This window comes from Manis javanica, chromosome 11 (genome assembly GCF_040802235.1).
Source record: "Manis javanica isolate MJ-LG chromosome 11, MJ_LKY, whole genome shotgun sequence".
In the NCBI taxonomy this organism is placed as follows: Eukaryota; Metazoa; Chordata; class Mammalia; order Pholidota; family Manidae; genus Manis; species Manis javanica.
In genome coordinates this window covers 5,028,073-5,052,586 of record NC_133166.1, presented here as the reverse complement: position 1 = coordinate 5,052,586, position 24,514 = coordinate 5,028,073, and the positions used below count along the sequence as shown (strand labels likewise).

The 24,514-nt window shown below is 39.2% G+C and overlaps 1 protein-coding gene and 1 long non-coding RNA gene across 8 annotated transcripts in view; one reads left to right on the top strand and one right to left on the bottom strand.

Moving 5' to 3' along the window:
- Positions 1 to 16,524, bottom strand: part of SLC36A4 (solute carrier family 36 member 4) — a 66,668-nt gene extending 50,144 nt beyond the window's left edge. For 2 of the 7 annotated variants that reach the window (XM_073215897.1, XM_073215896.1), the window contains exon 1: positions 16,320 to 16,512. In XM_073215897.1, coding sequence (XP_073071998.1) covers positions 16,320 to 16,509 — 190 coding nt within the window. In that variant the 5' untranslated portion in view covers positions 16,510 to 16,512. Of the gene's footprint in view, positions 1 to 16,319 lie in introns of all 7 variants that reach the window. The other 5 variants (XM_073215894.1, XM_073215892.1, XM_073215895.1 and 2 more) reach the window with 4 other exon arrangements.
- A 50-nt stretch (positions 16,525 to 16,574) lies between these two features.
- On the top strand, positions 16,575 to 17,567 carry LOC140844352 (uncharacterized). Its single transcript, XR_012122496.1, has 3 exons — positions 16,575 to 16,732; positions 17,112 to 17,377; positions 17,455 to 17,567. It is a non-coding gene; the product is annotated as an uncharacterized lncRNA (long non-coding RNA).
- Positions 17,568 to 24,514: the final 6,947 nt, after the last annotated feature.

Here is a 24,514-nt window from a genome sequence, read left to right as displayed (position 1 = left end):
ATCATTATTTCTCAATTTAATGTGGTCTAGGAATCATTAAACATGACTTTCTTGACTACTATGAAAACCTACATGCCAACAAGCTGGAAAACCTAGAAGAAATGGACAACTTCCTAGAAAAATACAACCTCCCAAGACTGACCAAGGAAGAAACACAAATGTTAAACAAACCAATTACGAGCAAAGAAATTGAAATGGTAATCAAAAAATTACCCAAGAACAAAACCCCGGGACCAGACGGATTTACCTTGGAATTTTATCAGACACACAGAGAAGACATAATACCCATTCTCCTTAAAGTGTTCCAAAAAATAGAAGAGGAGGGAATACTCCCAAACTCATTCTATAAAGCCAACATCACCCTAATACCAAAACCAGGCAAAGACCCCACCAAAAAAGAAAATTACAGACCAATATCCCTGATGAATGTAGATGCAAAAATACTCAATAAAATACTAGCAAACAGAATTCAACAGTATATCAAAAAGATCATACACCATGACCAAGTGGGATTCATCCCAGGGATGCAAGGATGGTACAACATTTGAAAATTCATCAACATCATCCACCACATCAAAAAAAAGAAAGACAAAAACCACATGATCATCTCCATAGATGCTGAAAAAGCATTTGACAAAATTCAACATCCATTCATGATAAAAACTCTCAGCAAAATGGAAATAGAGGGCAAGTACTTCAACATAATAAAGGCCATATATGATAAACCCACAGCCAACATTATACTGAACAGCGAGAAGCTGAAAGCATTTCCTCTGAGATCGGAACCAGACAAGGATGCCCACTCTCCCCACTGTTATTCAACATAGTACTGGAGGTCCTAGCCACGGCAATCAGACAAAACAAAGAAATACAAGGAATCCAGATTGGTAAAGAAGAAGTTAAACTGTCACTATTTGCAGATGATATGATACTGTACATAAAAAACCCTAAAGACTCCACTCCAAAACTACTAGAACTGATATCGGAATACAGCAAAGTTGCAGGATACAAAATTAACACACAGAAATCTGTAGCTTTCCTATACACTAACAATGAACCAATAGAAAGAGAAATCAGGAAAATAATTCCATTCACAATTGCATCAAAAAGAATAAAATACCTAGGTATAAACCTAACCAAAGAAGTGAAAGACTTATACTCTGAAAACTACAAGTCACTCTTAAGAGAAATTAAAGGGGACACTAACAAATGGAAACTCATCCCATGCTCATGGCTAGGAAGAATTAATATCATCAAAATGGCCATCCTGCCCAAAGCAATATACAGATTTGATGCAATCCCTATCAAATTACCAGCAATATTCTTCAATGAATTGGAACAAATAATTCAAAAATTCATATGGACACACCAAAGACCCCGAATAGCCAAAGCAATCGTGAAAAAGAAGAATAAAGTAGGGGGGATCTCACTCCCCAACTTCAAGCTCTACTATAAAGCCATAGTAATCAAGACAATTTGGTACTGGCACAAGAACAGAGCCACAGACCAGTGGAACAGATTAGAGACTCCAGAAATTAACCCAAACATATATGGTCAATTAATATTTGATAAAGGAGCCATGGACATACAATGGCAAAATGACAGTCTCTTCAACAGATGGTGCTGGCAAAACTGGACAGCTACATGTAAGAGAATGAAACTGGACCATTGTCTAACCCCATATACAAAGGTAAACTCAAAATGGATCAAAGACCTGAATGTAAGTCATGAAACCATTAAACTCTTGGAAAAAAACATAGGCAAAAACCTCTTGACATACACATGAGTGACCTCTTCTTGAACATTATCTCCACGGGCAAGGAAAACAACAGCAAAAATGAGCTAGTGGGACTACATTAAGCTGAAAAGCTTCTATACAGTAAAAGACACCATCAATAGAACAAAAAGGAACCCTACAGTATGGGAGAATATATTTGAAAATGACAGATCTGATAAAGGCTTGACGTCCAGAATATATAAAGAGCTCACCCACCTCAACAAACAAAAAACAAATAACCCAATTAAAAAATGGGCAGAGGAACTGAACAGACAGTTCTCTAAAAAAGAAATACAGATGGTCAACAGACACATGAAAACATGCTCCACATCGCTAATTATCAGAGAAATGCAAATTAAAACCACAATGAGGTATCACCTCACACCAGTAAGGATAGCTGCCATCCAAAAGACCAAGAAGAAGAAATGTTGGCGAGACTGTGGAGAAAGGGGAACCCTCCTACACTGCTGGTGGGAATGTAATTTAGTTCAACCATTGTGGAAAGCAGTATGGAGGTTCATCAAAATGCTCAAAACAGACCTACCATTTGACCCAGGAATTCCACTCCTAGGAATTTACCCTAAGAACGCAGCAATCAAGTTTGAGAAAGACAGATGCACCCCTTTGTTTATCGCAGTATTATTTACAATAGCCAAGAATTGGAAGCAACCTAAATGCCCATCAGTAGATGAATGGATAAAGAAGATGTGGTACATATACACAATGGAATACTACTCAGCCATAACAAGAGGGAAAATCCTACCATTTGCAGCAACATGGATGGAGCTGAAGAGTATTATGCTCAGTGAAATAAGCCAAGCGGAGAAAGAGAAATACCAAATGATTTCACTCATCTGAGGAGTATAAGAACAAAGGAAAAACTGAAGGAACAAAACAGCAGTGGAATTACAGAACCCAAAAATGGACTAACAGGTACCAAAGGGAAAGGAACTGGGGAGGATGGGTGGGCAGGGAAGGTGGGGGGGAAGAAGAAACGGGGTATTAAGATTAGCATGCATGGGCGGGAGGGAGAAAGGGGAGGGAGGGCTGTACAACACAGAGAGGACAAGGAGTAGTGATTCTACAACATTTTGCTATGCTGATGGACAGTGACTGTAATGTGGATTTTAGGGGGGACCTGATATAGGGGAGAGCATTGTAAACATAGTATTCTTCATGTAAGTGTAGATTAAAGATTAAAAAAAAAAAAAGAAAGAAAGAAAAGGGGGATTACTCCTTGACAGGATGAAACTATTGGTAAATCAAAGATTAACACATGCTTTAAATATCCTTAATGTTGATCACTTAAAGGGTGTCAGATGATCAGCTATGGGGGTACTCTTTTCTGATAATATTCCTTTCTCTTAATAAAAATAAAAATAAATAAATTAATTAATTAATTTAAAAAAAAAGCAGTTCCTGTGTGCTGACCTCCAATGAGTTCTACACAGTGGTATAGAGGGCATGTCAAAGTGTGGGCAAAGGGTCTGTTTGTTTTTATGCAGAAGATCAAGGCCTAGCTTGGCTACCCAGAAAATGAAGTAAGATACGACGATATGAGGAGGAGCTTCCGGCATCAGCACTCTCTGGAGGACTCGTGCCGGGGGATGATCATCAAAAAGCCTCCACAGGGATCCGGGCGATGCTGCAGTTGTGGCTGCATCCACCCCACCGTTTCCTGTACTTGCCATTGGAATGAGGAGGGAGATGTCTAGGCTGGCATGTGCATACAGTGAGACAACGAATTTGACCGGATCTGTACTGTTGGAACTCAACCAGGAGTTGGGAGGGGTGCAAGTTGTAGCGCTCCAAAATCTTACAACTATAGACTATCTATGGTTAAAAGAACATATGGGATGTGAACAGATCCCAGAAATGGGCTGCTTTGTCTGATTTCTCTCAGACTGTTCAAGTACAGTTGGACAATATCCATCATATAGACTAATGTTCACAAATGCCTAGGGTGCCTAAATGGTTTTCTTGGCTTCACTGGAGATGGCTGGTAATTATAGATTTGCTTTGTTTATGTTACCGTATTCCTATTATGTTAATATGTGTGCGCAAGTTAGTTAGTAGTTTAAAACCTATACATGCTTAAGGTACTCTACAAGAAGATATGTCAAAGAAATAATCAATCCTCCCATGTTTTCTTCCATATGCTACCTCTATAGCTTTTCTTCTTCCTTCCTAATTACAACCCTTAAATAGAATTCGTGCCTCATATCGAATTTACCGAGTATCATAATTCCTCCAGGTGGTAAAGATACCTCGAGACAAGTGCTGGGCATAGAAACCACAGGGCATAAATATGCAAAGAAGTAAAAAGCTAACCTTTTCAAACAATATGGCTTCTCTCTCACTTACCAACTTTACATTTCCATGTATGGCCCCGGAAGATGACTGGTTAGCCAGAGACGGGTAAGATTCCTCAAGGGAGGAACAACCTAAGACAGGCACAGTCGCAGGGGGGCCATCAGGTGAGAAATTGGGAAACAACAGTGGTGAAGCTTAGAACCTCACCGCCCCCACCCCCGTTTTGAGAGAAAGCTTCTGCATCCGTGGATGTTTTATTGCCCTTGTCTAGCTCGGATTAGCACATAGTCTACAGGCACACACATGATCATCAACAATTGCTCTCTTACAACACTAAACTGTTTTTTACCTTTATCTTGCATCTACCTACCACTTCAGCATTTTATTAAAAATAAAAATAATAATAATAATAAAGGGAGAAATGTGGACCCACATATAAACCAAGTATAAAAATCAAACAAATATTCATATTTGACCTGATTGTTTATAGTTCATAATGCGTGATCAAAACCGAAAGTTTCTGTGATGACTGCCCTTGTACTTACTGTTCACCATGTAAGAACTTATTCACTATGTAAGAATTTGTTCACCATGTAAGAACTTGTTCATTATGCTTCAGAAGATTGGAGACTGACAAGAATTAGGCTTGGGGTGGATTAATGATTGTGAATTGAGTATTGACCCTCCTATACAGAATTTTATTGTTGTTAACAACCATTTGATCAATAAATATGAGATGCCCTCTCAAAAAAAAACCATGACTTTCTTGAAAAACTGCCTTTCACATGCATTTCTTTGCTTTAAATCCTTTTGCCTCACCTCTCACATTTAAAACCTTCATAAAAATTAAATTATTCCAGTAAACTTCTCTAACTAACCCTCTCATAATGGGATAAAAAGAGTTAATTTTAGAAGTTGAAACTATTTGAGAGAAAAATACTTCTTAGCAATGTTAGGAATGCATATATTTTTTAATTAAGGTATTATTGATATACAATCCTATGAAGGTTTCACATGAGCGCCATTGTGGTTTCAACATTCACCCCTATTAAGTCCCCCCCCCACCCCATTGCAATCACTATCCATCAACATAGTGAGATTGTTACAGAGTCATTACTTGTCTTCTCCATGCTAAGGAAGTACACATTTTTTATACTGTTTCAATTCTACTATCAAACCAATGTGATACATTATTAGCTAAGTTCTACCTATATGCTCAAATATATTTTAAAAACTATACTTAAAAAAACTCTAAAACTTTTCCTGTGGTTTTAGTCTATGCTATTTAGGTAACATTACATACCAAGAAATATGTATTTATTAAACTAAGTAAACTAAGAGTAGGTAGAGAAATCAAGTTTCAGGGCTGATTAGGTTTAATGACACAAAATAGTTCCTGGATCTAAAGGACAAATTAAAAAGTACCTAACTACAAATATCTGGGAAAGTGGTACACTTAACATACCTACGAAGTTGCATCTTTAAATGGTAACAGCCCATTTAAGCCTAGATCTCTGAGGATGAGATTTGTTAATAGAATCAACTAGTCATTTATAGCTTTTAGAAGCTCCAGGTAGTATTAAATATAAAATATGAGATTGTATTTTGGTCCCAAGTTAGGCATTCAGCAGAGTGCAGTAATACTGTTTTCTTGTATTTAACTCTTTGTTGGCAGAGCATTAGCACTGCCATCAGCCACAAGACTGAGTGCTGCATTCTAGGCTTGAGAATACGTGCCTGAGTGATAAACTTAAGAATCATTTAATGTGGCTGAAACAGAAAGTGAATGCATGTGGTAGAAGGTTAAACTGGAAAGCTTGAAAAGATTTATGAATTGTGCTGAGGAATTTAGACAATGTTATAGGTTGTGAAAAACTTCAGGTTTCAATAATCAAGCCTGCATTTGAGTAATATCACTCTGGAAGCAGTACAAAGGATCAATTCAAAAAGTAGCAGCTCCAGAATCAGAGAGGCAAATAAGAAGACAGTCCAGTCAAGAGATGGTGGATTAAGTAAACTTGAATTAAGTCATCTGAGCTGAAGAGAAAATTATTCAGAGGATAGAAACAGCAAGACTTGTTGACCAGCTACATGTGGAAGGTAAAGGAGTGGAGGATGCTTCACATACACTGTTCCCTCCTGAATCATACTCTGTTCTCCTGTTCCCTCTTCTTTCCTTTCAACTTTTTCTAACTACTATATTTCTTACTCATACCTCAAGTCTCAGTTTAGACACCACTTTTTTCCAGTAGCTTCCTTAACCCCAAGTCTGGCTTCAGTTTCTCTCCTAGGTATTTCAGTAGCACCCTACAATCCCCTTTAATACTATTTAACACATTGTGTTATAATGGCCCATTTTACTTGTCTACATTCTGTACTAAGTGACGGGACTATCTCCCTTGTCTACTACTGTGTCCTCTGTATTTGGAATATGGTAGATGCTCAACAAATGAACAAATAAATAAGTGCATGAAAGAGAAGCAACATGTCAAGAAGAAAATACAAGTTCAATTTTTAAACCACAAACTTGAGATTGTATTGAATGAACAGTCAGAAACAGGGCCTGAGATGAGGACAGAATTTGGAGTTAAAGACAAATATTTGAGAATTACATCAGAATGGAGGTTATAATTGGGGCCAAACAGCAGGCTGGGGCCACTCAAGACTGTATGGAGAAGAGCAGAACTGAAGACAAAATACTAGGGATCCACTAATATGTTAAAAGATAAGGGAAAAGCTGGCAAAGATAACTGAAAAGGTATGATCAAAGCTTCTACTGTGTTGGGTACAACAGACATATAAAACTGTAAGCAAAAGATTAAAGTTTTCATATTGGTCTTCTTGAGAATCACAATCCCTTTCCTGTGAAGTTTCTAGCTCAGGCTCAAGGGAGACAGCACCCATCACCACTACCGTACCCTTCCCTTGGCTGTTGCACACTGTCATGCCACTGTTGTCTCTCTGATCTCATCTCCTACTACTTATCCCTTTGCTCACTCCTCTGAGTGCTTGCTCCCTGTCGGAGAGATAGGAGTAAAGAATTAGTGTCTATCTTTTCTCCTGGAACCTCCTGAGAGATTTGTATATGGAAATAGTTAGCAAGATGTTATAGACTGAATGTTTGTGCCCCCTCAAATTCACATGTTGAAACCCTATCCTGCAATATGATAGTATTAGGAGGTGGGGGCCTTTGGGAGGTAATTAGGTTTAGATAAAGTCATGAGGGTGGCAGCCTCATAACAGGATCAGTGTCCTTATAAGAAGAGGAAGAGTAAAGAGCTCTGTCTCTTTCCACCGTGTGAGGACACAGCAAGAAGACGGTCATTTGTAAACGAGGAAGAGATCTCTCCCAGGAACTGAGTCAGCTGGCATTTGTTCTCTGATTTCCCCAGCTTCAGAACAGTGAGAAATAAATGTCTGTTTCAGCCACCCCATTTAGGGCATTTTGTTGTAGCAGTCCGAGCTCTAAGACACAGGAGCTGCTCTTCCAAGGGCTTACCTTCTGGTTTCCTGATGAGGAGGGTGACAGGGACTAAGGTTGCTTTGATGCACATCAGCATTTCAGGCAGAGCTGGAGCAGAGGGTCCTCCCACAAATTTTACTGGTTTCTGGCCCTCCTTAAGAGCGTCTGTTAATGGACAGTCATTGCCACTCACTCAACAGCCCGTCACCACGTAAGTTCTAAGCCTCTTAATTGAATGTATTCAATAAAAGAGGTTGTGATTGTTTTCAATTCAATTTTGCAAATACTGATGGCACCCCAATATGTGTCAGAAACCATTAGATGATGGAAATAAATCAATTACTTAAACTAACAAAAATTCCTGCCCTCCTGGAGCTCAAATTCTAGTGAAGGTTCTACTTCACAGGGGTTGTGATAATGAAATGAGATAATGTAAATGAAGCACTGAGCCTAGCATTGGTACATAATAAGTAATCCATAAATACTAGTTTTCTTCTCCTTCCTATATGTAATGATTTATTAGAAGCAAATTATGCAGTATAGGCTTTTAAATATGTCTTTGACAAGAAACTGATTAATTTACTACTAGTAATTAATTCTATTTATGAGCTATAATTGTGCTATCGTATGAGTTAGTAAGGACAGACAAAATAGTGGGAGGAAAAGACCAAGTAAAATAGAGTATGCTGGTGTTAAGTGCTAAGGAGAAAAATTGGGATTGGGAAGGAGAGCCTGTAATTTTAGATAGAATGACCAAAGTAGGTCTCACTGAGAAAGTGGGATTTTAAAAAAGACTGGGAGTAGCCGAGAGGAGTGGGAAAGGGAGAAGAGTAGCCAGAGAAGAGATAAGAGAGGTAGCAGGACAGATGGATACACACTTGTAGACCATCTGAATGGCACGGAGAGCCACTAGAGCAGTGTTATACAACAGAAATATGTGAACCACAAACGTAATTTAAAATTTTCTAGTAACCACATTTTTAAAAAAGGGGAAAAAAAAGCAACTGGTGAAATTGATCTTACTACTACTATATTTAACCAAATATATCAAAAATTTATCATTTTTACATGTGATCAACATAAACATTTTTTAACAAGATATTTTACATTCTATTTTTCATACTAAGTGAGTCTTAGAAACCCAGTATATATTCTATAGCATATTTGAATTCAAACCAAACAAATTTCAAATGCACATATGGCTAAAGCCTATTGTACTGGACAGCACAGCAAGAGAGTTTTGTGCAGAGGAATGACATGATCTGATTTATACTTTAACCAGGATTCCTCTGGGCCTATCTTTTCATGTGTGAAATGAGAGCAATAACTTCTGCCTCACAGGGGTTTTGTGATAAAGAAATGAGATAATGTAAATGAAGCATAGAGCCTAGTCCTTGGTACATAATAAGTAATCCGTAAATACTAGTTTTCTTCTTCCTACATAATGATATATTAGAAGTAAATTATGCAGTGTAGGATTTTAAATGTCTTTGACAAGAAATTGATTAATTTACTACTAGTAATTAATTCTGACTATTTATGAGCTATAAATTGTGCTATCATACTGAGTTAGCAAGGACTGACAAAATATGTTTTGCCAGCCAGAAGTAAACAGGGTCAAATACTTAAGCAGGAGATAAATACTTAAAAGTCTAACATGGTAAAAGCTTTAACAGAGTTAAAAACATATAAAATAAAATCAGAACCCTCACACTTTTAAATTTTAATTAATTACTTTTAATTAAAAATTAACAAAATCCAATTTATAGTACACAGTCTATAATCTGCCAATGTCTTGCCGTAATTTGCAGCCAAGTACTGAACTGGGCAGCTCTGAAAATTGCTATGTGATCACTATAGGTAAGAATTAACAATGTCATATAAAAACACTATTAAGCAATATAAGTAACTAAGTAAAAATACTTATAATTATTTCTATTTATAAATGGAAAAATTATAGATAAATAAGAAACACTAGCTTCATTCAGTACTATACACCATATATACATGTACACACACACACACACACACACACACACAAATTGTGCATAAAATCAGGGCATTCTTAAACTAGGCACTGATAGTATGCACTCTCCAATTTTTTCAGTCTCAATTTCCTAATCTAAAATCAACATAAAGTTTCAGGTATAGTCAGAATTATCTCATTAACCTAGCAATATGTACTTAAATCTTAACAATGTTTATCCTTTTCACCTAGTGATCCCACTTCTAATAAGACAGTACATGGAGAAAAGGATTTCTGCACAAAATGTTAATTGAAACATTATTTATGTTGAAAATTTGGAAAAATGTGCAACAATCAGGAAATTGCTACATTAACTACAACACATTCACTTCATAAGGTAATACATTGACATTAAAGTATGGTTTTGAAGTCTCAGTAAAACAGGGAAAAAGTGTATTGTGCTAAGTGGAAACAAGCTGGATAACCACAATAAAAGTGTAATAATGTTTTGAAAAGTTATTTTAAAATGAAAGAAAGGAAATATATCGAAATGTAAATAAGTTAAAAGGATATAGATGGAAAATGGGATCAAGAGTACCTTCTTCTATCTTTCTCTGGAAAAGCTAAAAAATAAGAAAAAAGTAGTATTTTTTGGGGGTGTGGGATGGATTTAATAACTTGTTTCTGATGAACAGATTATAGCGGAAGTGATGATGTATGACTTCAAAACTAGGTCCTTAAACACATTGTGCCTTGTTCTCCCTTTTTTGGCACTCATCTGGTGGGGGGGAGCTAGCTACCATGTTGTGAGGATACTCAAGCAGCTGTAAGGAAAGGCCTGGGTTGCATGGAGCCCAGTATTAATGTACAATCACATGAGCAACATGTGGTTACTAGATTCCCCCCATTCTCAAGTCCCCACCACATACCCCATTTACAGTCACTGTCCATCAGCATAGTAAGATGCTATAGAGTCACTACTTGTCTTCTCTGTGCTATACTGCCTTCCCTGTGCACCCCAACCATGTTATGTGTGCTAATTGTAATGCCCCTTATTCCCCTTATCCCTCCCTTCCCACCCACTCTCCCCAGTCCCTTTCCCTTTGGCAACTGTTTGTCCATTCTTGGGTTCTGTGAGTCTGCTGCTGTTTTGTTCCTTCAGTTTTTTCTTTGTTCTTATGCTTCACAGATGAGTGAAATCATTTGGTATTTGTCTTTCTCTGCCTGGCTTATTTCACTAAGCATAATACCTTCTAGCTCCACCCATGTTGTTGCAAATGGTAGGATTTGTTTTCTTTTTATGGCTGAATAATATTCCATTGTGTATATGTACCACATCTTCTTTATCCATTCATCTACTGATGGACACTTAAGTTGCTTCCATTTCTTGGCCACTGTAAATAGTGCTGCGATAAACACAGGGGTGCATATGTCTTTGCACTATATTTTTACGAGCAAAATATATGAAATCTCTTATATTTTGATAATGGACAAACTGAAAAAAAGTGAAAATAGTTTCTTTTTTACAAATCACATGTTGCCACCTAAATCTATAAACTATCTATATAAGATGGGAACAGTAGCTCTTTTATTCATTTCTGAGGTGTAGAAAATATGAATAGCAAGAAACCTTCTAGAGGTGCCCATCACCTGTGAAATAAAATGCTGACTGTAAGCTATTCATATAACCTTGACCTATACCTTAACATCTCTAGCAGGGCTTTTCACAAAGACACCCAATTTTAAAAATTCTTTTTTAAATTAAATACTTGATCATTGTAGAGATTCAGGAAATAAAAAGATAAGCAACATTGTTGAAATTAAAATTACCTCACCAACCAGAAATTACCACTAGTACCATTTTAGAATCTCCACAAACACACACACTTGCTCCTGTATGTTCTCATTCAGTCCCATGTCTTTAAATACTATCTATATGCTGATGACTTCTCAATTTATATCTTCAGACCAGACTTCTCACTAAATCTAGATGTAAAGCCAATGGCCTACCTGACATCTGCACTTTTATGTCTAACAGACATCTCAAACTTAACATGCCCCAAACTGAACTCCTCATCACCAAACCTGCTCCTCCTGTGGCTTTGCCCATCGGCCCTGTTTATCTGCTGCTTTGTAACAATTTAAGGCTGTGTCAGGAGACCTCAGTCCCATGCAACCCAGGCCTTTCCTTACAGCTGCTTGAGTATTCTCACAACATGGTAGCTAGCTCCTCGCCAGATGAGTGCCAAAAAAGGGAGAACAAGGCACAATGTGTTTAAGGACCTAGTTTTGAAGTCATACATCATCACTTCCACTATAATCTGTTCATCAGAAACAAGTTATTAAATCCATCCCACACTTACTCAGAAGGAAATTAAGTTCTTCCTCTGGAAGAAACAAAAATCAAAGAATCTGCAGACATATTATAAAACTATCATAACATCTCAGTTGATGGCAATTACATTCTTCTGCAAACTCAGGTCACTGGAGTCATCCTTGCCCCCTCTGTTTCACTCTCACCCTTCATCATCCTGGTTCTACTTTCAGAATATATCCAGAATCTAACCATTTCTCTCTACTCCCACTGCTACTACCAAACTGCTGTGAAGGACATGTGCATCTCTTTCCTGAATATTCTGAAATACCCTCTGCTTCTACCTTTACCCTTTACAGTCTATTCTTTATATAGCAGCCAGGATAATCTTTCTAGAATTTAAGTCAGATCATGTCTTTCCTCTACTGAAACCCTGCATTCACTCCCCATTCTCTCAGAGTAAAAGCCAAAGTCTTTACATGACCTCTAAAATCCTACATAATCTCACCTGACCACCACCTTGATCATTTTACTTCAGCCACATTGACCTCCTTGTCTTGTCCTAGACCACAGCTATTTGTCTTGAGCTGTGTTTTTGGTCTTTCCCCAGATATTTAGTTGACTAGTCCCCTCACCTCTAGTCTTTGCTCAGATTTCACCTTTTCAATAAGGTCTATCCTGACCATTTTACAAAACACAATAAACTGCCCAGCCCCCACCCTCACTCCTGATTTCCCTTAATCTGTTTTTTTCATAGCACTTCCACCTAATATACTATACAATTAATTATTGTCATTGCTATTTTCTTTTTCTTACTAGAATATAAATATTCTCCATGAGAATATAAATGCTCTCCATGAAAGCAGGAATCTTGACTTGTTTTGTTCACAGATGTATCACAATTGTGTAAAATAGTAACTGGCACATAGGAAAAGCTCAGTGGTTATGTGTTGAATTAACTAACAGACATAACCTCAAAAAAATAATTTGGAACCTATTTTCAGTTAATAAAAACTTCTTCCCATATTACTTTTAATGACTAATCAGTATGTGACTATATGGCTATACTACATAGCCATTTACTATACAAATATTTGGCTATATCACAATTTACCTAAACAATCTCCTTTAATTATACATTTAGAAAGTTACCAACTTTTCTGTATTATAATGTAAAGAACAGCCCTTGATGTGTTTGTTACACGACTTATTTCCTTTGGAAATATTTATAGAAGTAGAACTGCTGGGTGAAAGTTTAAAAATTAGAGTTAATATACAATCTTATGTTGGCTTGAAATGTACATTACAGTGGTTCAACAATCCTCATGATCAACTTATATTGATTGAGAATTACTGTGCCCTTTTATCCCCCTCCCATTACCCCCTCCACACCTGCCCAAACCCCTCTTCCCTTGGAAACGACTAGTCACTTCTCATTTTGCTATTTCTGTCTTGAGCTGTGTTTTTGGTCTTTCCCCAGATATTTAGTTGACTAGACCCCTCACCTCTAGTCTTTTTTGTTCTAAGCTGTTTTGTTCCTTATATTTTGCTTTGTTTTTATAGTCCACAAATAAGTGTAATCATATGCCGTTTGTCTTTCTCTGCCTGGCTTATTTCACTGATCATAGTATCCTCTAGATCCATCCATACTGTTACAAATGGCGGGTTTTCTTTTCCTTTTACAGCTAAATATTCCATTGTGTATATGTAGCACATCTTCTTTATCCATTCATCTATTGATGGACACTTTGGTTGCTTCCATATCTTGGCTATTGCAAATAGTGTGGCGATAAACATAGGGGTGCAGATATCTTTTCAAATCAGGAATTTTGATTTCTTTGGATAAATTCCTCAGAGTGGAATTGCTGGGTCAAATGGTAGTTCTATTTTCAGTTTTCTGAGGAATCTCAATACTGCTTTCCACGGCAGTTGCACCAATCTGCATTCCCATAAACAGTGTAGGAGGGTTCCTATTTCTCCACATGCTCACCAGCATTTGTTTTTGTCTTTTGTATAGTGGCTATTCTAACTGGTGTGAGGTGATGTTGCATTGTGGTTTTAATTTGCATTTCCCTGGTGATTAGTGATGTGGACCATCTTTTCATGTGCCTGTTGGCCATTTCTATCTCTTCTTTGGAGAAGTGTCTGTACAGGTCCTCCACCCATTTTTTAATCAGGTTATTTGTTTTTTGGGTGTTGAGGCATATGAGTTCTTCACAAATTTTGGATGTTTACCCCTTAATAGATGGATCATTTATGAATATATTCTCCCATAGTAGGATGCCTTTTTGTTCTGCTGATGGTGTCTTTTGCTATACAGAAGCTTTTTAGTTTGATGTAGTCCTGTGTGTTCATTTTTTATTTTGTTTCCCTTGCCCAAGATGTGTCTAGGAAAATATTGCTCATGCTTACATTCAAGAGATTTTTGCCTATGTTTTCTTCTAAGAGTTTTATGGTTTCTTGACTTACATTCAGCTCTTTGATCCATTTTGTGTTTACTTTTGTGTATGGAGTTAGACAATAATCCAGTTTCATTCTCTTAGTGTAGCTGTCCAGTTTTGCTAACACCAGTTGTTGAAGGGGTTGTCATTTCCCCATTGTATATTTCACAGCTCCTTTTTCACATATTAATTGACCATATAAACATGAGTGTATATCTGGGCTCTCTATTCTGTTCCACAGATCTGTGGGTCTGTTCTTGTGCTAGTACCAAATTGTTTTGATTGCTGTGGCTTTGTAGTACAGCTTGAAGTCAGGGAGCATAATCCCCCCAGCTTTGTTCTTTTCATGATTGCTTTGGCTGTTTAGAGTCTTCTGTGGTTCCATATGAATTTTAGAACTATTTGTTCTGATTCATTGAAGAATGCTGTTGGTATTTTGATAGGGACTGCACTGAATCTGTAAATTGCTTCAGGCAGGATGGCCATTTTGACATTAATTCTTCCTATCCATGAGCATGGGACAGATTTCCATTTATTGGTGTCTTCTTTAATTTCTCTCATGAGTGTTTTGTAGTTGTCAGAGCATAGGTCTTTCACCTCCTTGGTTAGTTTTATTCCTAGGTATTTTATTCTTTTTGATGCAATTGTACAGGGAATTGTTTTCCTGATTTCTCTTTCTGCTAATTAGTTGTTAGTACATAGGAATGCAACATATTTCTGTGTATTAATTTTGTATCCTGTAACTTTGCTGAATTCAGTTATTAGTTCTAGTAGTTTTTTTCATGGATTCTTTAGGGTTTTCTCTGTATATCATATTATCTGCAAATAGTGACAGAAGAAAATGTACATTTTTAAGGATAAATATATTATGCTGCTCTTAACCAGCAGAGCATGAAAATGCACATTTCCCCACATTTTCACTTAAGTTATTAATGAATTTGAAACCAACCTGGCTCTGCCATTAATAAGTTTAAAATCCTTGTGTTTATAAAATGGGGATACTAATAGCAACTATTTGCCCATTTGTTCTGACGATTAAGAGACAATGCTTATGTAAACTTCTTAGCACAGTGTGTAACCCACAGTAAACATTCAATATGTTGTTTATTTCTATCATTATTATGACCTAAAAGTAATCTACTGCAAAGTATCCTAATCATTATTACAGGAACACCAACCTACTAGATACTACAAGAGTATTTTTTTAAAGCACAACTTTTTAAGTCATGTAATCATTCAGCATCAAATTAAAGATATTCCTAAATATAATGCATTTATGTGGAGGCAACTATAATATTACTCCTCTGATTCTTTTGTTTTGTGTTTTGACAGCGGAGAGCCATAAACAGCGATTTACATTCCCTGTGGCCAAGGAGACAGAGACCAGAGGAAAGGCAGGAAAACAAACTTCGCCTAGGGAGCTCGCTACAGGTATCCCCCGCCCAGTCTAGTCTGCGCGTCCAGCTCGCCACTCCCGGGACGGCAAAGGGAAAATTAAGAATTCACCTGGGACGCCAAAGAGGCTGCGGCGTTTGAAAGGCCGACAACGACAAGTTCCTTAAAGCATCTCTGGAAAAAACGGTGAGAGCCACAGCGCAGGCTCTCGCTCGCCTTTGACGTGCACACACAGCGCACCCGACCGCCAGCGCACACCCACCCACACCCACACCCGCCCATCCTGACGCCCTCTGTGGGCCCTGGCGAATCGCCAAGCCCTGCTCTCCGGTCCGACAGCCGGTTTCCGTGCGGGAGCCGACCCCGAGGTCGGTCACCTTCCGGGTCCCGGCTCACCCCACACGCCCCGCGTAGCTCTGCTTGGCTGGGTTTAACTCCAACCCCAAGAACGTTGACCAAAAAACCCAACGACAACAAGAAAACACCCCACTCGGTCCCTGTCTAGTGACAAGCACCTTGACCCCCGGATGCGGCCGGCCTTCGGCAGCACCCGCCTCCCCCACCCAGGCCAACCGCCGGCCCCGCTCTTCGGCGCATCCCGCGGCCCCGCGCCACGTCGTCCAGCACCGCTGCCCGCGCGCAGCACGCACCGAGCTCCTCGCGCCCCGCCGCCTCGGCCGCCGCCGGCGCCGCCGCTTCCATCTCTCGGGGGTCTCCAGGACGCCGCCGCCGCGGTGCGCGCCCTCCCGCCGCTGCGTGGCTGGCGTCAGGCGCCGGCCTCCCGAGCCCCAGCGGCCCCGCGCGCGGCGTCCGCCCTCCCGCCCGCGCGGCAAGGAGCATGCGCAGACGGGCGGCCCGGCCCCACCGCGGAGAGGGCGCGAGGGACGCTCCTGGGCTCTCGCGCCGCTGCCGGTAAGCGGCGCTGGAGGAAGACAGCAGGCGGCGGAGGCCAGGCTGGGGAAGGGCAGGATAACGGGAAGGAAGGGGCGGTTTGGAGAACACGGGATGGGCTCCTGGAGCTGGCTGCGGCCCAGGCCTGTAGTTTCCCCGGCAACTTTAAAAGGTGACCACGAACTTAAATTTGAGGAGCCCATCTGTTTGCCAGGCTTTTACATTCTGTAAGGCCCCTCGGAGAATGCAAAATAAGAGGGATTTTGTCCCCTCTCCATGTAGGAGTTCTGACTATTCCTAGGTTATCCGTCTTACAGACCCTACTTAGAGATACAGGATGCACTCAAGATTTAAGTTACATAGTTTCACTTTCAGGATTTTTCAATACCCTCCAAAGATATTTGACATGAAAAATTAAGGTTAAGAGTAATTATAGTGAGTAATTATACTGATGTGGTACCTAGAGCTTTTAGGCACTATACAGACATTTTCTTATTTAATTCTGATGACAATTCTGTGAGATAATTCCCATGTTTATATCCATTTTACAGATGAGGGAACTAAAGGCAAATAGAGCGAAGTATCATGGCCAAGGAGAGCAAACTCGTTAAATGGCAAAGGTGGCATTCTAGGGGCAGACACAGCCGGGGCCCCCAACCAACTTGCAAAATTGGCCCTCAGGTGGGCACCTATATTTGCTCTGTCAACAGATGAAGCAAGCTTTTCGTTTGAAAGGAAAATATTTTTATTTTAAAATTGCTTTCACTTTGTTCATTTCTCAAGACACCAGACAACATTTTCCGTCTTTTCCACTTAAGTGGGTACTTTTTAGGAATTTATTATTATTATTATTATTATTTTTTTTTTTTTTTTTATTATATTTTATTATTGCAGGGGCAGCGTCTCATTTCTAGGACGACTGATAAAACTACATTGTGATGGTGTTAAATATTAAAATCCCAAGATTAAAAACATGTATAGTTACATTATATCTGCTTCTTTCCTCCTGTTGCTACCTTGTATGTTTTACTGTGGGCAGCGATGGTTTGCTAAACCCTTTGTTTTCCGTTAGATCAACCACAATTACTCCTACACCTACATGCAAATCCCAAAGAAAGGTTTTATTTGAAATGTCCCTAACAAGCGACAAAGTTGCAGGGTAATTAGAGGAAGGAGAGTTCTATCCTGGATCACAGCTAGAGGAATAGCTCTGTGTTGGGGGTGGGGCACTCGGTTAAGGATCAGTGGGACTGGAAACAGGTATCGGGTTATTGTCCATAAAACCATCCACTATAATGAGAACACTTGGGACAGTGTCTTGAAAGAGGAACATTATCCTTTGAGTGTTAAAAGGGATCAAAAACCATTGTCCTCTAATCTCAGCACCAGAGAAAGGGATCTGGCAGCGCAGAAAGAGACAAAATGCCATCTGTATGACAGGCCTGGGCTTCTTTGGAGATGCCTGGGCTGAGGCAGGCAGGTTCCCTGTCTTTACAGAGAAATATGGAAATAGCCATGCGATAAGGATGAGCATAACATTCCAGAAAATTTTATATATTACTACTTGAGAAGATGTTTACTATGACTTCTGCTGTAGGTCTTACAAATTGGAATGGGGTAAACCTTCATAAGAGTGTATATCAATGATACCTTAATAAAAAAAATTGGAACAGGATATAGGGAAAAGCTTAATCAGAATAGAAACATCAAGACTAACCACTTGAATGGCAATCCCTTTCTTTCCCTCACTTTTAACTTTTCTGGATCATATCTTGCTTACTTCCTTCCTTGTAACCATAGCACTTTGTTCATATCTCTGTTGTAACACTTTTCCCCTTGTATTATAATGATTTCCCTGAGTCTTATGCTATGCTGTGAGCCCCTGTAGGAGAGAAGCTATTTGTGTTTTTGTCTCAACAGGGTCTATCAGAGTGTTCTGCATGTACTTGCTCAATAAATAAATAGGTGTTGAAAGGTGTTGAATATATAGCTTCATAGATACATGAAAGGAAATATTTAGAAATCTTTAATTTATCCAATCACATTTATGGAGCACCTTCTCTGTGCCAGGAACTGTGCTAGATGTAGGGGTTGTAATGGCAAATAATACTGGTATAGTCCCTGCCATCGTGAAGTTCACAGTCTAATATGGGAGCATGCACAAGATCTAAACAAAATACTATATAATTAAAATTGCTGGTAAAGAAGAAAGTAAGTTGCTACTGGAGAACCTACTTTAGTTTAGGTAGGCAGGGTAGTCTTCTCTGAGGACATTTAAGCTGACACCTCAAGGTCAGAAGGAACTAGTTGGCTAGATGTATAGGAGAAGAGCAGTCCAGGCAGCAAAAACTGCCTTCCACATTTTATAGATGGAGATATGGTTGTGTTTTAGACATGTTGATATGAGACACTTGTGGAACATCCAGGTAGCATTGTCTTTAATACAGTAATTGGATCTCTAAAGTTTCTTCATGTGTAAAACATTACTACCAACCTCAGAGGTTGTGGTACAGATTTAATGAGATAAAGTATATAAAGCATTAATACACTTCCTTGTTCATTGAAAGCATCAAATACACTGAGCACATTCATTAGGAATTTTTTATTTCAACAGAGAAGGAATCCAGTTTAAACTAGCTTAAGCCAAAGGGAGAATTTAATGAGGATATTAAGATCCGTAAGAGAGAGATATGACTGACCTTGGAAGCAGCTGATCCTGATGCCTCTGAGACTCCCATTTCCTTCTCCAATAATTGTTCTTTGTGCATCTGTGCAAGTTTTTGCTGAACTCCTCTGCCTCTCAGGGTCACCTGACAGGAAACATGGTACCTAAAAATTACCAATTTTCTCAGTTCTGATTTTAAGATTTCCCAAGGAAAAATTGTGATTGAATCACATTGGGTCAGGTTCCAACCCTGGAGTAGTCGAGTGAGTGGTGGAGAAAGTCATATATTGGGGTAGGTTCTAATGGAACCGTGTGGACGATAGTGTGGTAAAAGGGAAGTTCATGATCTAACTGACACAATGAAGGCATGGGCTGTGCTGAGATACTCTCCTTTATGTGGGGAATATTCAAACATTCCAGGCCAAGTTGCTTCTAGCCTTTTGAGCTTTAACTGATTAACTCATTAACTCTGGGTCTTTTCTAGTTTTAATTGGATAACTTTTTGAGTCCCTTCTAGTGGTCTTTATGCCCTTATTCTCTTTCCACCCTGCTCATATCTATTTTCCTGCCTAACAAATTAACTTTTTCTTGTGAATGCATTAACTGGCTCTTGATTTTGACTGGACTTTTCAAGGGATTTGACCCTGATTATAAAGATTTTAGTATTCTGGTAGGAATTTCTCATTGAAAAGTAATCAATTGACACCTTGTTGGGGCAGACACTGCTAAGTGCCTATGCAATATCCTATTTTAGTGACATGCTATCACCATTGGTCCGTGCATGACCCTCTTTTATTCGTTCATTTTATTACATCATTGACAAATAAAAATAAAAACAATAAAAATTTAAAACTACAAATAAAAATGCACTGGTTTGTACATCTCTTTTACAGGTTTGATCAGTATACAGAACTAATCTCTAGAGATATGTTTTCTCCCCATGGATAGAGAAAATTAGGGTTCTTGGTTTGCATCGGATAAATTGAGGTTATGACACTATCTCAGGAGGCCTATGAGAGCTTATTAGTGACCTCCTCCTGGCAGACATGCTGACATCTTTCTTCTTCTCTGCAATTACCTTTGTAAATGCAAATGCTTGTCTTTTCATTATGCCTGTTTGGATTGGAAAAAAGTGCTGGAACAAATACAACTTGCACAACTTTTAGTCACAGTAAAGACATCCATTTCTTGACTTTTATTCTCTTGCTTCTATACTAGGGAAAGTAAGTTGTTTAATTTTCGAAGTGCAAAAACTAAAAATAGCTACCATCCAGCAAATTCAAACTATGAACAGCGCTATGCCTTTATTTGCTTTATTGAACCCCACCCAGTAAACATGAGCTCCTGGTATCTTGGCTGTATCCACAGCCAGTGTCTTGAGCCCTTTGAGTCTGCCCAGCTGTGACCTCTGTTTCCCACCATGTCCCTTATCTTGGCTCTTCTCCCTCTGTTCTCAGCAGTGCTGTAGCTCAGGGATTCAGGTCTGACCTTGGTCCTTCCAAATCTTCTCAGCCATGGCTGCACCCACCCCTCAGAGCAATCTGGGGATGACTCATGTGAGTCCAGGCTGGGACAAACGTGGGCAGCCACTGTCCTCGCTGCAGCCCATGAAGCCAGCATCTCCTCCTGGCTTGCCCCAACCCCTCTAGAAGGGAACTAGACACCTCCCTTTTGCACCTCTTCCTGTTCCTCTCACCCCTCATGTGGTACTGACCACCACTACACTGTCCTCTGAGGATCAGAGAACCAGATTTATACTACCTAAAATATGTCAGGTACCCCAGCTTCTCTTTTCTACCTCCTTCCTCACTGCAATAGCTGGCTGCCTAATGCTAATCCTTAGTGTTCTAATTCTTCTGTTAAATCATCCCAGTAATGTTTTTCTTGGTTTGCTAGGAAGTTCTTTAGAAAGAGAGATGTAGTTCTCTTCTACATGTTTTTTTAAATTATTGTTGTTATTATTGAGGTGATGATAACAATGTCTTTCAATCAGCAAGTCCTTAATGGTTTTCTTTGAAGGCTAGTTTTGTCTTCTGAGAACCCTGGCTGATTAGGTGAAAACAGGAAAGGAACCAGATAGCATTATGATCTCATAATCTAGGATGACCAATGTGTCCTGATTTGACCAAGACTTTCCTGCTTTTATCACTGAAATCCCTCATCTCGGGAAACCGCTCAATTCTGGGCAACCTGGGACAGTTGATCACCCTACTACCTTTGAAGAAATGAGCATGGTGACCTTAGAATGATGATTAGATAGACTTAGAATTAAAACAGTTATTCATTCAGAAGTCTTTTCTAAGGAGATTTTCCATTCTGATACCGTTGAAGGATACAATAATAATAACAATTATTCACAACAACTATAGTTACGCATTTATTGAGTTTGCTGCATTTTAGGCAATGTGATAAGTTACTGCACCAATGCTGTGAAATCAGTATTATTATTCCCATTTTCAGATAAAGAAAATGAAATTCAGAAAAGATAATAGGCCCCATAAACCAGGCTTAACCTCTGTTATGTTGGATTCTAAAGCCAATGCTTTTAATGAGCTGTGGAGTTAATATTTTATGTTACATAAAGAGAAAGAGCTGAAAAGGTTGAGTGTCTGAGTAAAGTTTAGTTCCAGTGCCATTTATCTGGACACATGCGAAAATCAAGAAACTGACAAGTTACTCTGGAAGTTACAACCAAAGCAAATATTTTGGTAAACTTAGAATAGAAGGATACTCCCATTACACAAATTCCTATCCTAACGCAAGAGCACACATTTCTTAAGGTAGACTATGGTAGAGGCATCCTACTAAAGTTAGGAAGAAGACAGGCCTGCCATCACTCTTGTTATTCAATTTCATCCCGGAAGTTTTAGACTCTAAAATAAGAATATTTAAGAGATTAAGTAAATAAATATTGGAAGGGTATCCATGTAATTATTAGTTACAGCCCATGATTTATCTACCTAGAGAAGATACACAAATATCAGGTGGAAAACAGTCAGCTCTAAAAAAAGACTTTATATATATATCCAGACATAGGCTTTAACAATATAAACCACTGGAAATTTCTAGCTGGGGATTATGGGAAGACTTCTGTTTTCTTTTTTGCGTTGCAGATGACATATGAGGGATTAGAGAGGGGCCAAAAGAATTATCCTGAGATGTCAACCCTGCTCAGCAGTACTTTACCTTTGTGCTAGTGAGCACAGATCTTGATTGAAGAAAAGGAATATAGGGATTTAGGACTGCCAGTCTTAGAAGAGAGGCCAGGGAGTTGCATTGTCTGGACTGAAGGTAGAATTGGTCCTTTTGTGCTCAAGGGCTCCAGAAACAGGGGACTGCTAGATCCAAAAGAGGCCCCAGGGAGAGGAAGTTGTTGTAGCCTTGGGTCTGTATTATGCTAGACACCCGAGTCCACACTAGCTCAGAGGCCTGTAATTGTTCCAGCACCCTAATGGCTAGTCTCCAGGAGAAGAAGCACAGAGGAACTGTATTTAGAATGATCATATATATTATTGACAAACTTGAGATGTTTTTTTGAGGCTGGAACAGGACTCCTTTAATAATTATTCCAGGTGTCAGCTGAGTCCGTTCTGGGTCAGTCAGCACACATGCTCGCACGTGTGGACACACACAGGACCAGTGCCAGGGGCTGGGTGTGCTTACCTAGGCTGGCTGGCTGCCTCTCTGCAGCGGTTGTCCCTTCCAGTGGCTCCAGCTGACATTGTGCAATGAGATTCCTAATTCTTGGGTTGTTAGGAAATGGACACTGGGGCTTGGGTTCTATATTGCAGCAAAGCACTTTATCATATATATCTATATTCATATACATATAATATGGATATTCACATATATATATGTATGTAAGTGCACTTGTACATGTTAAGTGCCTATGTATATATGTGTATATGTACTTCATATATATATATGTATGTACTTACATAAGGAGATAGATTTATGTGTATTTTTCTTAAGTATCATTGATATATAATCTTATGATGGTTTCACATAAACAACACTGGTTTCAACATTCACCCATATTTTCAAGTCCTTACCCCTCTACTGCAGTCACTGTCCATCAGCATAGTAGGTGGCTATAAAGTCATTACTTGTCTTCTGTGTGCTGTACTGCCTTCCCCATGACCTACCTATATTGTGATTGCCAATTATAGTGCCCCTTAATCCCCTTGTTCCCCCACCCCCCAACACACCTCCCCAATCCTTCTCCCTTTGGTAACTACTAGTCCCTTCTCAGAGTCTGCGAGTCTGCTGCTATTTTGTTCCTGCAGTTTTACTTTGTTGTTATACTCCACAAATGAGTGAAGTCATTTGGCACTTGTCTTTCTCTGCCTAGCTCATTTCACTGAGCATAATACCCTCTAGCTCCATCCATGTTGTTGCAAATAGTAGGATTTCTTTTCTTTTTATGGCTGAATGATATTCCATTGTATATATGTACCACATCTTCTTTATCCACTCATCTGTTAATGGACACTTAGATTGCTTCCATATCTTGGCTGTTGTAAATAGTGCGGCGATAAATGTGGAGTGCATATTCTTTTCTAATCAGGGATCTTGTTTTCTTCCGGTAAATTCCTAGGAGTGGAATTCCTGGGTCAAATGGTATTTCTATTTTTAGTTTTTTGAGAAACTTCCATATTGCTTTCCACAATGGTTGAACCAATTTACATTCTCACCAACAGTGTAGGAGGGTTCCACTTTCTCCGCATCCTCACCAGCATTTGTTGTTCCTTGTCTTTTGGATAGTGGCCATTATAACTGGTGTGAGGTGATATCTCACTGTGGTTTTAATTTGCATTACCTGATGATTAGTGATGTAGTAATGTGCCTGTTGGCCATTTGTATTTCTTCTTTGGAGAAGTGACTTAAATGTATTTTTGAACTTTCATCTGAGAACATATGCCATTGCTATACATACACCAGTTATGAACTGAATATACACTGAATTTCCCCAGGGCACACTGCTCTATGGGTACAATAGGCCACCTTGTCATTAGGTCCTGATTTCCCCCAGATCATTTTCCCACATGCTATGATCCCCTAGCTCCTGAGAAACCATCACGAGGTAAGTTTGTGCTGAACAGTGCCCCTGGCTGAGCTGCCCCAAGCTGCTATGTCAGGAGCCAGCATCTGGACTGCAGCTCTGCACAGCCTGGCAGCATTCCCTTGGGACAGGGCTGGGCAGCACCAGGAATTGGGAATTGAGGACTCACTGGGTTCCTGTGGGGAACAGGTGTGGGAAGGCAAACTTACTTTTCAATGCATGCCCTG